The 14197-nt window shown below is 36.0% G+C and overlaps 1 protein-coding gene across 1 annotated transcript in view; it reads left to right on the top strand.

Annotated features, from left to right (window-relative positions):
- ADCY5 (adenylate cyclase 5) overlaps positions 1 to 14197 on the top strand; it is a 1187789-nt gene that overhangs the window by 637583 nt on the left and 536009 nt on the right. The window contains exon 9 of the mRNA XM_044073657.1: positions 5582 to 5726. Coding sequence (XP_043929592.1) covers positions 5582 to 5726 — 145 coding nt within the window. The remainder of the gene's footprint in view (positions 1 to 5581; positions 5727 to 14197) is intronic.

Raw genomic sequence — 14197 nt, 5'->3', positions numbered from 1 at the left:
ATGTAAATGATACGTTGATTTGCAATTTTATTTAATTGATTAATTGAATTATTGCTAGCTTTTTATCCAATTTAATGAGTGTATTTAAATGACATTTTTCATTGTTTTATCATTCTGAAAAAGTTTTAACGAAAGCGGATTAAAAAAGTCTGTATGCTATTTTCGAGTTGGTGTTGTCTACCTGGTGCTCTGAGTTTTTTGTTTTAGTTTTTACTAATATAGCTAAAGGGCAGTTTCTAAGAATGTCTAGACTCCATACTGAAGATCAAGGTTATCAGGGAGCATCTTTAGAGCTGAAAAATGAGCTAATGAAGAGAGGATATAATCAAAATGACCTAAGTAGAGTCATGTTACAGAGTAAAGGCCTGCGTGATACAACAGGGATATATATATATATATATATATATATATATATATATATAAAAAAGAAAACACCTGACGGTTGTAAGTAGGGGGGCAAGCCCCCCTGCAACCCCCCACATCCCCCGCTCTTTAAATATACCAACTCTGAGATCGCACTACACTGTAGTAAAGGGAAATCTTCCCTTTCCGCACTGCACTGCATTGTATTGCAGTCTCGGAGTTGGTATATTTAAAGAGTGGGGGGTGTGGGGTGCGCATGGGGGCTTGCCCCCTTTACAACCGTCAGGAAAGTTTTTTCTTTTTTTTTTTACGTATTTGAACTTTTACAAGTTCGAGCATATGGGGTTTGACCATATGGCGTTCGAACTTGTAAAAGTTTGATAATGTAATAGGTATCCATAACTGGTATGGTAGTAAAGAAAAGCTGGCTTTATTTGCAGATGATGATATTTTAGACCTGACAAAACCAGAAAAAGACATTGTGTTGTGGAACATTTTGAGACAGTTTCAGATCTTTTTGGGATACAAAATTAATGAAGCTAAAAGAAAGGCAATAGGTGTAAGTTATATACCCACGCATGAAATGGTTCATGAATACCCATATTTATGGGAACAGGATACAATGAAGTGTTTAGGAGTATGGATTAAAATGATTCTAGTGTGACGGCTAAGGATATGTGGAAGGAGACTAAACAAAAGATAATACAAAAACTGAGAAAATGGAAGCTTTTCTATATTGATATGCATAGTAAGATACAAGCAGTTAAAATGTTTTTAGTCCCTTTAGTCTTATACACAGGTCAGGCATATTTTTATTAACTAAAGGAGAAATTGTGGGAAGCAATTAATAAAGAGCTGAAGGACTTTTTCTGGAAGTGGAAGATAACAAGAGTCAAGTGGGATAAGTGGGGTCAGAATAAGCTGATTCTTCCATTAGAACAGGGCGGATTGGGATTACCCAATTTGAAGGGATATTTCAGAGCTACACACTTAAGACTCCTATACATAGCACAGGGAGAGAACTATATTTCAGAGTGGAAAGGAATGATGATGGAACAGGAGGGAAGCTCAAGAAACAAGGAGAGACTGGGATTTTGGATGCAGGCCTTTAAGGAGAATAACAATAATCATACAGAATATTATATCCATAAAGTAGCAGAAAGTATTCTAAGAAGTAAACCAATATGGGAATAGAGAAAGGAGATTCTGTTGATAAGGATGACTGCAATTAGGGACACAGCCAATAGGCAAGAGGGGGCTGGAATTTATTGGAGAAAACTGACAAAGGAATCAAGGTATTGGGAGCGAATAACTAGAGAGGGAACGTTGATAGAATGGGAAGACGCCAAGAATTTATTTGGACTGCAGGCTAGAGATTGCCTTCCCTATCAGGGATTAAAATTAGAATATAGGCAAAAAGGAAGAAATAGGGGGGTTGCTAATCAAAAGGCCAGCACTGGTAGAGTTTTTAATAGAATCTAGAACAGAAGCTTCCATTAAAAAGGAATAATTAATAGAGCATATAAAATATTGCAGGCTAACTACAAGAATCAATCAGCGAAGGTTAGAAAGGATTGGGAAGAGAGAGACTGGATAAGCAATTCACACAAAAACAAAAAAAAAAAAAAAAAAAACACATTGGGAGGATATATGTATGTCTCGTAAATATGTAACAAAGTCTAGAAGATTTAGGATTTTTGCCAGGAAATATTTACATAGATATGTTTATACCCCATGTAGACTACAGAGAATTTTTTCTCCGGCAGACAGCAAATGTTGGCAGTGTGAAGGGGAAGAAAGGGGTAATTAGAATATATTTTCTGGGAGTGCGGGTGAGTTGGCAGACTTTAAAGATTCCCTGTGGGGTACACTGTCAGAGATTCTGGGTGGGCAGATTGGTGTGACGAGGGAGATGATTTTTTTCTGAGCTATGATACAGAATCAGAATTGCTTAGACATGGTAAGGCCTTGCTGTGTCTAATAATGGTGGCTGCCGTAAAGCAATTACTAGAAAATGGAAATCAAAATTTAAACCAACTATACTGGAAGTAGTGAATATAGTAACAGAGATAAAAGAACTGGAATTGAGATCTTTAGAAATGGGTAGGAGCAAACTACATAGGAAAAAATGGGAATTGTGGGAACAATATATATAAGGGAGGAATGAGATTTAAAAGGTGGCAAGACTTAAATGAGCTATGTAATGTTTAAGTGAGAAAAATTGGGTAGATTATAAGTGTATAATGTTTACAACTGGGAGTGTGTCAGTATAGTTTGTGATGTAAAATGCTTGCAACTAGGATTGTGTCAGTGTGGTTTGTTTTCATTTATATAAATGTATGATTGCCTATGTAGTAAGTGATGGTTTAATAAAGATGTTTCTTCTTTTAAAAAAAGGCAGAAATTGAATAATTTATGTACTATTTCTTAGGTTATATGATATATAGCAATATATGTGAAGTATAATGTTTATGTTAATATAATTTGATTACTTTTGTATGAATGTAAATTTGCCTAAGTCACAAGTGATAATTCAATAAAGGTGTTTGGACAAAAAAATGGCTAGAATTTGCATTATCAAAGACTATCAATGCATTGAAGAAAAGGCCCATCCCCTATAATATGAGGTGGCATCAGAGTTGATTATTTCTAGTTGGCAGTCAGAGGAGTGGTCATAGCCCCTTGTATGTTTGCACAATCCATTTGATGGCTTTTTTTGATTATGTGCACACTTGATCTCTATTTTTTTAGTTGTTCATTTTTAGATCAGCAGACTTTAGCTGAAAAATGTACACTTTTGCAATGGTACAGATCATGTAATAAGGCTGGTAACTGCAAAAAAGGGGAGTGAGACTAGTTTGGAAAGTTGTAGTAGCAGTAAACATGGAAGGGGGCTCTGAGTAAAGTTGTGCTTGATCAACTAAATTTAAGCAGTCATTATAAACAAGCAGAAAAGAAGGTTGTAGAGCTACAGGGATGTAAGGAAATGGACATTACAAGTACAAACCAAAATAAAATATCTCTTCTGTGTGTGATGAGACCCTCTTGTAGAACACTGTGTACATTTCTGGAGATCTCATCTTTGCAAGGAAATATGATCAGTGCAGTTTATATATAGTGTTGCAGAAAAGGTGGGAAAGAGGTGGCATTCTAAAAAATTTAAAAGGGAAAATAATTCAAAACATTGGGACCAATTTTGAAGATTAGGTGAGCAGCTCAGGGGAGTAACAATATTTTTTTTTTACAGAAAATGTTACACAGATTGCATAATGAGGCAAGTATGGTCTGAAATTGAAAGCTTTGGTGACTGTGTAGTGATTCTTATAAGGAGATGCAAAAAGTGATTTTAAGTGAGATCAACTTTTTTTTTTCCAGTAGAGAGATGGACAGACTTTGGGACCAAAATGTCCTAATTTGCTTTCTTTGATTAGTTTAGTTACAAATTGCCAGCAGTACACAGATCAGAAGATATGTGCATCTTATTGATATAGACAGAAAAATATTAAATGAGGGTTGCATTTATTTGAAGGATTAGTATAATGTGATTCTTGTATATTTGCCCTGAGTAAACAGCTGTTCATTAAAATATTTTTAAACTTATTTTTCAGATTTAAGTCTCTAACAGGGAATTACCTGTATACGTATTGATTTTTCTGAACCTAAATAATTTGTTTTAAGTACAATAACATTTTTATTTCATAAATCACGTCCAGTAACTTTACTACCCACGGTGGTGGTGCTGCGGTAGCGTTGTCGCCTCACAGCAAGACATTGTCCTGTTCGATTCTCATCTAGAGCGTCTTCTGTATGGAGACATGCGTGAATGGGCGTACCTTCATTGAAGGTTGTGCATCAGGGCCAGCAACTTGGCACGTAAAAAAATCAACTGCTAATCATTAGCGGACCGGAGTTCCACTGTGCTGACCCCTAACCAGGAAAAGTCGGAAGACACACACACATTCAGTAACTTTGCTAACAAATGTTTTGGTGGAATGACTTGGCTACAGTAAACATATTTGTTTTTTACAATATACGTTGTTCATTTTCAAAGAAAAACAGATCTGTGCTAAAAAGTACAATGTACAGTTGTTCACTTGCGTATTCATCAGCTGAGGCAGCTGTGACTGCTTCAGGCTAGTGTATGACACACACCCGTTTATATGAATTTTGTTTTTGTAATGGAGCAACCATAGCATACAAAGAAACTGATACATTAGTACAGAACTTGCACACAGTAGGTTTGTCATATGTGAGGATGTTGTCTTCAGAGTGTGTTCCTGTATTTACTAGCAACTGAAAATTAATACTGCTATTTCTAGGATGATGCCCCTTTTCCTAGTGTGATGTCATTTGGCAGTTAAATGACAATATTCAGTGGCATTGTGAGCACTAAGAGATCATCACTGTTCTGCAACTCTTACGTTCTCATTGTACACTGACATTTCTCTGTTGCTTAAAGGGCAGTTGCTGTGTTCAGTCTTTGTCGAATTCTGGTGAAACAGTTTTTTAGCAATGACTGTGGGATGTCACAGATGTATGTTGCCACACCTTCACTCTTGACCTAAGAGTGCTCCTGTTGCTTTCCTGTAGTGGCAGTGTTGTTTATTGTGTTAGTGACATAGTTTAGGAATGTGCAGACTTCATTAAAGAGTCATCAAGTAGTTGGACAGAAAAATTGTAACAGGCTGGTAAACAGTTTTCTTTAGCTTCTGTGACTGACAGACACCCAAGTATAAAAGTATTAGTGTCGTTAAGCAGCTCCTTATTGGGTGTCAACTAAGTATCCATGCGATAGAGAAAATGGAGAACAAGTAAACTATCAAACATGACTCGTTTAAGCAACAGTTGCACATGTAGGTCCTGACATACTGAGTTGTTGCTCAATTTTAATGGCAGTTATTTTATGGGTGAAAGGGGCTAGTTTATCTTTCTCTGTGCTCCTTTGATTGCAAAGGTCTGTGAAGTTGTTTTAAAATGCCAAGGCGCATGTGAATCTTAGAAATGTAAGTGGATTTTATTTTAAACAACTAAGGAGTAAGTGGAGATTAGATTTCACCAAGGTATATTCTAATTCTAAAACAAAATTATTTCATCACTAGAAGGTTAAACATTAAAAAAATGAAAATACACTGACAGACATGGCCACTGCCATAGTTAGAAGCGCTTGTTTAATTATGTCTGATCCATTTATTGAAATTGTGCTTATTTTTCCTTATAGACATACCCAAGAAAGCATGAACCCAGAGGATGAAGTTGATGAGTTTCTAGGCCGTGCAATTGATGCTAGAAGTATTGACCGGTTGCGATCAGAGCATGTCCGTAAATTTCTTTTAACATTCAGAGAAGCTGACTTAGAAAAAAAGGTAGTTTTTCACTTTTCTTTGAATAACCTATTTATCCCATTTATGATATGAATAACTCTGTCATCATTTGTTTCCTGCATGTTATAAGGCATTGCTTTAGAACTGTGAAACACAGCATCAGACTTTACTGGAGTGTCAAATTTCGTCACAGTGATGCAGATTGCACTATGTATTATTTAGTTTATTATTACTCTATTAGTTGTTGATGTTGAATTTTAAGCTGCTTTAGAGCATATAAGCAGGTGATACACATGTGACTTGTCTTTTGATTTATAGAACCCATTTAAAAAATCTGCTTATAGTCAACTAATACCAACTTATACTGTTCTTTCCGGTATAATTAACCCATCTGTTATTTCAGGATGATGTTTGTTTTATATACCTGCTATATTTGTGTTTTTTTCTTTTTTTATGATATGGATTTTCATTCCCCTTTCCTTTTGTCCGATAGCGTTTTAATGTAATGTTTACTGATGCCTTCAACATTTGTTAAAATTCTGAAATTCCCTTAGTTTGCATGCAGTAAGCATTTTACTGGAAATACATACCTTTCTTGCTGTCTTTTCTTCCTAGTTATAGACAAAGTACTTTGACCAGTAGCAGACTTTCATAAAGCAAATGCAAAAAGTACTAGAAGACCTTTGTTTGCTCGAGATTTACCTTAAATGGTAGTTTGCAAGGGCAGACAAATTGTACATCCTGAAAATTTCCTTTAGCTTCTGCAACTATGACAGCCGCCTGATTATATTTTCAGTATCAGTTGCCATTAGGTAGCTCCTGCTTGTGTGGCAACCAAGTATCTGTGCAGTAGGGAAAAGATTAAAAATATGTATAGCTTTTTTACACTGGCCTCGGTCATTTCCTAAAATTTCTTTGGTTATAGACAGTTTTGCCAATAATAAAACACTTAATGTATTAAACTAGGAAGAGAAGACAGCAGGTAAGGTACTTTTTAAAGTAAATTGCCTGTTGCCAGAAACTTAAGTGAACTTCAGAATTTTGACAAATGTTGAAGGCAAGAGGAAACATTGGATTAATTTCCACAAAACTCAGTTCACTTTGCACAGAGGATCATCTCAAGAATCAGATACTCTGGAAATATTCTCCAGAGTGTACTAGTATCTGCTCGCTTGTGGGACAGGCGCACAATTTTAATTTATGTTTGCATATTCTTCTCAAGTGAATTCATAAATTTAGCCCCCATTTCCTTCGGCTCAGTCCCCCCACCAAGATTCACAGACAGATTGACATTGTTGTTTTGTCAGATTTAATCATGTAGTTTGTATTCATTGGTGTCTGCCTTGGCCACATGACACATGGCCTGGTAGTGCCTTCTTAGATTGATGGCACAAAGTGGTAAGTATTATGTATTATGTAAGTATAATGTAACATAGGTTCTTATTCCTGACCCTTAGATGCTACACCCACTAGGACTTCTCTCATTCCCTGTGGTAAAGATTTTCTTTGCTTAAACTCAGGCAGGTTTTGCCAATAATAAAACAATGTATTTATTTAACTGGTGTAGTGGACTGATACCAAATGAACCTGTTTTGGCCATCCCCCAAGAATAACTTTACTGTAAATATGAATGAAAACAGAGGTTTAAAGTCAGTTATGTTTTACACATTTTCAATGTGTGCAAAGTCTGAGTGAAATATATTTTGCAATAAAACAGTAAAATTATGGACCCATTTATAGAAAGTATGTCCTAACTAAAGGCATTAGTAAACAAGTGTATCCTTCGTCACCTAATAAAAATCCATTAGTTAGTCTCAGACTGAAATAAAATGGTAGTGAATTTACTCTGGCGCAGGCAAGATGTGTAAAGCATCATCAAGTGTGTGTGTGTGTGTGTGTGTGTGTGTGTGTGTGTGTGTGTGTGTTTAATCTCTCTCTCTCTCTCTATATATATATATAGATATATTTATATATATATATATTTATATATATCTATAGATATCTACATATATATAATATATATATATATCTATGTCTATATATATATATATATATATATATATATATATATATATATATATATATATATAGGTCTACTTCAGAATGTCAGCTGTTCACAATGCCAACTTTCATATGGCCAATACCATATGATCGACATTCTGAAAGACCGACATCCTGAAATAGCACCATTTACCTACCTGTAAACACAGTAAAACTGTGCTATGCAGGAGGGCAAGCCCCACTGCACCCCCCACACCCCCTGCTACTTAAATATTCTCACTCCGAGATCGCACTATAGTGCAGGAAAGGGGAATCTCCCAGTCCCGCACTCTAGCGGGATCTCAGCTATAATTTGTCGGCCTTTCAAACGTTCGCTCATATGGTGTCGGCCATATGAGTTTCGACATTTGAAAGTTCGAACAAATGAAGGTCTCCCATATATATATATATATATATATATATATATATATATATATATATATGGATCTACTACTTCTCATCGAAAGGACACTGTACTGAATAACAGACAGTCAAACCCACTTTTGCCAAAGTGCACTAAAACGAAAATGCACTTTTGCGAAGAACAGTTTATCGAAATAGAAAAACAAAAAAAAAATACTGCAAACAGATTTTTGCAGGGGGGGGCTAGCCCCCTGCACCCCTCATGTGGGGGCTCCACCCCCCCCACTCCCCATAAATTAAATATACCAACTCCAAGATCACACTACAGTGGGAAAAAGTTAATTTCCTACCCCCTCCTGCTACATATAGTGCGGAAAAGGATATATTTCCTTATCTCCACTGTACAGCGATCTATAACAACACATTTGTTTGTTTATTTATTTCACATTTGTTAACCGGGTTAGTCCAACTGAGCACAGGCCCATTTTCATTGGAGACCCGAGGAGAAAAACTCCAGTGCAGACAATTGCAATTTGGTTTTACATAAGTATAAACAACAAAGTACAAAAGACAATTTTAAAAAATATGTAAATAACGTAGTAAGGTGCAGTGGTCGCATTGTCGCTTCACAACAAGAGGTTCTCCCGTTCAATTTTCGGCTGGAGCACCTTCTGTGTGGAGTCTGCATGTCTTGCCCGCGGTCGAGTGGTGTTCAAAAGACATGCGTGAATGGGAGTGCCTGCGTTGAAGATTGGGTTTCGGGCTGGCACCTCGACACCGTAAACATCTACTGCCAATCATTAGCAGACCGGAGTTCCGCTGTGGTGACCCCTAACTGGGAAAAGCCGAAAGAAGAACAAACATGTAAATAACGTAATAAGAGAGAGAAACTTAATAATGAACAAGTAAATATAAAAATGTAAATAAAGTACCTTCCATACAGAATATATAGTTCACTGGCTAGACTGAACATAGCCAGCAGATATACTGTTGAAAGATAGAGATACAATAGATAATAGTAAGTAGAATCTGGATTAGGTTGGGTCATGGCAGGGACATAGCCAAGTGTTAAGGAAAAAGTTCTTCAGTTCTTTTTTGAAGTGGTTAGAGTGTGTAATGCAACATAAATTGGCAGGGTGGTTGTTCCAGTATTTTATTATGGAGGATTTATATAGAAGATAACCAAGGTTAATTCTGGAGCTGTAAGTTTGGAGAAGGGATTTGTCAGCAAAGTAACTAGATTAGAGGGAGAGGAGCAAGCATTAGTGCTATTGAGAAGGACGTGGGTCATATAGAGTTGAGATATTTTGAGTTGATGGGGAAGTTTGGTCCAATGGAGTTTATTAAGAGTGAGGCAAGGGTGTGTTGAGTTAGCTAAGTTTGCTGCAAATTTAGCGATTTTGTTATAAGTTTGCTCCAGTTTGGACAGCAAGCAGGACTGAAGGTTAGTAAGCACTGGGGTTCCATAGAAGCGATTTGGAAGTAAGTAGGCTTGTGCCAAAGATAGTTTGGTGTCAGGAGAAAGAAATTTTTTATTTCTATATAAAAGGCCAAGTTTTTGGTTGGTTTTCTTAATTGATTTCTGGATATGCAAGTCAAATTTTAGTTGGTCATCAATTGTCATCCCTAGTAATTTTGTGTGGGTTTTCAGCATTAATGATGGTTTTATTTAGGGAGGTGATAGGGAAGGAGAGCTTTAGGTGATCACTAGCCTTGGGAAGGAAGAGAAGGAGTTTTGTTTTTTACAGATTCAGAATAAGTTGATTTTCATTAAGCCAGCTTTCCACTGAGAGGAAGGATTGTTGTGTAAGTGTATGAAGTTGTGAGATTGAGTTTGAAGATGTGATCAGAGTATAATCATCTGCGTATTGTATGAAGGTTGAGTGGGAAGTGGAAGAGTGGTAAAGGTGTTAAAAAGAAGTGGCCCCAGGATAGAGCCCTGTGGTATGCCAGTGTGAACAGGTAGAAATATAGGATAAGAAGACTGCCATTTGACAGATTGTAGTCTTCTGCCTGAGAGATAGCTGGAGAACCAAGAGAGAGTAGAGGGGGAAAGGTTTAGGTCAGCCAGTTTGTTAAGTAATTTGCAGAGAGATTCTGTCAACATTATAGGTTCACCTCCGTAAAAAGCTCAACAGCAATTAGAAATGAATGCAGCTGTACTACCAGAGGATTCTGGAATCGCTGACCGTTCTTCATTAAAGTGTTATTTGTAAAAGTGTGTCTTCATTTAAGTGCACATTCTGCTGTCTGTTATTCGGTAAAGTGTCCTTTTGATGAAAAGTAGTAGACCGATACACACACACGTGCACACACACACACACACACACACACACAAACATATATATATATGTGTATATATATATATATATATATATATATATATATATATATATATATATATATGGGTCTACTTTGAAACATCTAAAACCCATAACACCTAATTTCATAACATTGAGACCAGAACATCTAAAACCCATAACATTGAATTTCATAACATCTAACACTACAGATCACAAGAAAATAACATACTTTCCACATATAATGACAACAAACTACCAAACACACTTTTTACTATGTTTCTGCAGGGGGGCAAGCCCCCCCTGCACCCTCCGTTTGGGGGGGGGGCTCCCCTCCACTCCCCATAAAATAAATATACCATTAATATAAATATGTCTCCTATCCCTCAACCTTACAGTAATGGCTATATAGTCATCAAGCCCCCTCCCCAAATGGAATCTGAGCTTAATGATCCATCTTAATTCCCTGTTCTCTGTGACATTAGAGATATCACCCAATCTATCACTTTCAGAGATGATTTCTAGAACACTAAACTTAAAATGTGCTGAACCTAAATCTAATATATGCTTAGCTATAGCACTACATGTATGGGCTCTCTTAAGACAATACATGTGGTTCCCTAATGCGCTCCCTCAAACGTCTGTTGGTTTTCTTAACATAAAATTAATTACATTGTAAACACCTAGCCAAATATACAAGATTCTTACTATTGCAGTTAGCATCAGTGTATAATGTAAAGATTTGGCCTGTATCAGGATGCACAAAATCTGTTCGCTCATATATATATATAGTCACAGAAATTGCATTGTCTACATTTGACCGTCCCATTACATATACTTGGTTCCCTAAAATTTAGTCCTGTTTTTGGATAACACGACCTTTGTTTAAGATTCTTCGTGTTCTTATATGTTATACATGGTTTTTCACCTACAATTTTAGAAATCTGAGAATCTGTCTGAAGTATCTTCCAGTTTTGTAAAATACCCCTTATTGCTGCATTATCCCTAGTATAAACAAAAGTAAAAGGAACCTTGTCCCATTGTTTCCTGTTATTTTTCTCTTTAGAAATGGGCTTAGAAAAATAAGGTCTAGCTCTATCGCCTCTCATACTACTAACATTCCCCGCTGTTTCCTGAATCTCTCTTTCATGATATCCCTTGCGTACAAAGTTACTGTTCATTCTAGCCATTTCATCATTCCATTTATCATCACTATCATTAATCTAGAACATCTCATAGCTTGACCTTTCAGAATATTAGTGAAAACGTGTTTAGGGTGCATACTAGTTCTATGTAAATATGAAGGACGATGACATTCATTCATATACCTGTCTGTATGGAAGCCACCTACCATATCAGTTGATTCCAATGTCCAAAAACTCAATTGTGCTATCAAAATACTTTCCTGCAAGTCTCAAAAAATTATTGCTATGATTCATAGCATCAATCAATTCAAGTAGTTGTTCACTTTAGCCAGCCCACAAAATAAAAAGGTCATCAATGTTCTGTAAAATAACAGGTGACTACATGCTAACGGGTGTACAAGCATATTCAGGGATTCCCATTCAGCCATCATGATGTTGGCATTACTATTGGCACATGGCATGCCCATAGCTACACCCAACATCTGTTGATAATAAACACCATTAAAAAAATTGTCAATTGCTGAGAGTAGGTAAAACACTTTAAATTCTTTAATAGTCCACAAACAGAGTGTAGGTAAGCACTTTCGCAGTTTCCTGCTTCCTCAGACCTTAATACAAAGATAATTAATCAAGATGCATTTATACATTACTACAGCCAATGATACCAATTTAGTTAATGAGGCATATTCCTTTTCCTAAGAACAGGTTTTAAAGAGACGGCACTGTTCAGACCTGGAGGAGAATATGCTTTAAAATCAATTATCTACCTGAGTTCCACACATTCTGTTTCATTACTCACATCACCTTCTCTTAAATTTTCTAAGATTTTTTGTAGCACTAAGAATTTAAAACTATGGTTGTCTCCTGCTTCTAAGACATGCTTTGCCAGTGCATTAGTCAGTTTCTTATTATGTATATCATTAAGATGTTCCAGTACCCTCTCCTTCAACATACGATTAGTTTTTCCAACATAGAAACATTCACATAGTTTACATTTAGCCATATATACTATGTGCATAGAATGAGAGTTCTATAGGCTCCTTAGAAATGGGATGCATCACCATACAAACTGACCAAATACTAGGGCAGGCTTTGCAAGCTCTACATGCATGAGTTCCCCTGCGTTGTGATACAAGATGTTCCTTGCATCTGTTCTGCTTGTAACAAAGTCGCTGCTACAGGTTTTTACAGTTTTTAAAACTAAAACTAGGGGTAATAGACTCTACCCCAGTTTGTATGGTGATGCATCCCATTTTCACAGAAAGCTTCCTAGTACAGACTTTGGGTTTCTCTCTTTTTTTGCGTAGTCTATAAAGTAATTTAATTTCAGGTATTTTTCTAAAGTTTGTTGGACTGAGGTTAACCACCTGTATTCCAGTTTCCACTGTTAAAATATATACATTTAAACAGCTATAGTAGTGCATGTGCATTTCTTTTCTGTTCCAGTAGGGCACACTATGGTTACATTTCAAACACAGCACTTTGCAAATATCCTTTTAACACACGCACGTCTGTACAAGCAGTTTGATACACATGACATACAGTTCTAATACATTTGTAACATAAGCATGTTGTATCAATCAATTCGATATTCACCAATGACATATAATTATTTACAAAATTCCAGCTGGCTGTGGCTGGCAGTATCTCCTTTTGTCACACTGAGAATCAAAAATGTTCACCTAAATGAATGGCTAGCTTAGGTTTCAAACAAATGTTGCCACACCACATAAATTCAAAATAAGTCATTTGGCAGGTAATTCAAAAGCTTGACTATTAAAATTGCAATAAATTGGCAAATGCATATCTAATATAGGTTACCAATGATAGCACACTAAATTACTGGCTTTGTAAGCATTATAAGCTTTATTGTACATAGGAAATGTATACAAATGAATTAAAATACTACAAAAAAACTTTTCCAGTGGGTTAAGTACTGTTTTATATGACTATACTGACCTCTAGAGGTAAAAGCTTCAAAATACACTGACAAAAAAAATGATTTGGGTATCTTTTAAGTGTAGCTGTGCTGACTGACCCCATCTGGTGAGGGGAACTCCAAGGCTGAATGAATAAATACATGAAAGTGAAACCAAAGAATAATATAATATGTATAAATTTTTGTAAATAAATACACTGCCAGTTTGGAAAACTAGAAATGACCCAAACTGTAATACTAAAAACGGTAATCTATAGTGGGCAAGACAACAATGTATAAAAGTTTTGATTGTTGTTTCTTAACACAAGTACTACACTACAACTATCAAATAGACACCATTAAAGAACAGCTCAGAGGGCAAAAATAAATAATTTTTCAAAATAATATATAATGTCCAGAAATCTGTCTTACTTATATAAGAAAATATTGAATATCAGAATAATATATGTTCCAAAATTATTAATCCAGTCTGATGGTGGTACTTAGCCACTCCCAGGAAAGTTCATGGGAGGTGTTATAGATCAATAAATGCCCTAGATTAGTGGTGTATACTAAAATTATCATCATCATAAAGAATCATTTCAACCAGGAGGTTTCATTGCACCTAAAGAAGAAGAAATCAAGTGCTTTTCTTTCGAACTCAGTCACTTGTGTTTCTCTATTGGGTTGCCATAATACCAAAAACTATTGCCAATGCACAAGAAAGTAAAATGTGCTTGATATAAA

The sequence above is a fragment of the Protopterus annectens genome, chromosome 6.part0 (assembly GCF_019279795.1).
Source record: "Protopterus annectens isolate FY-2018-M chromosome 6.part0, PAN1.0, whole genome shotgun sequence".
Classification (NCBI taxonomy): Eukaryota; Metazoa; Chordata; order Ceratodontiformes; family Protopteridae; genus Protopterus; species Protopterus annectens.
This window is presented reverse-complemented; position numbering and strand designations above follow the sequence as displayed.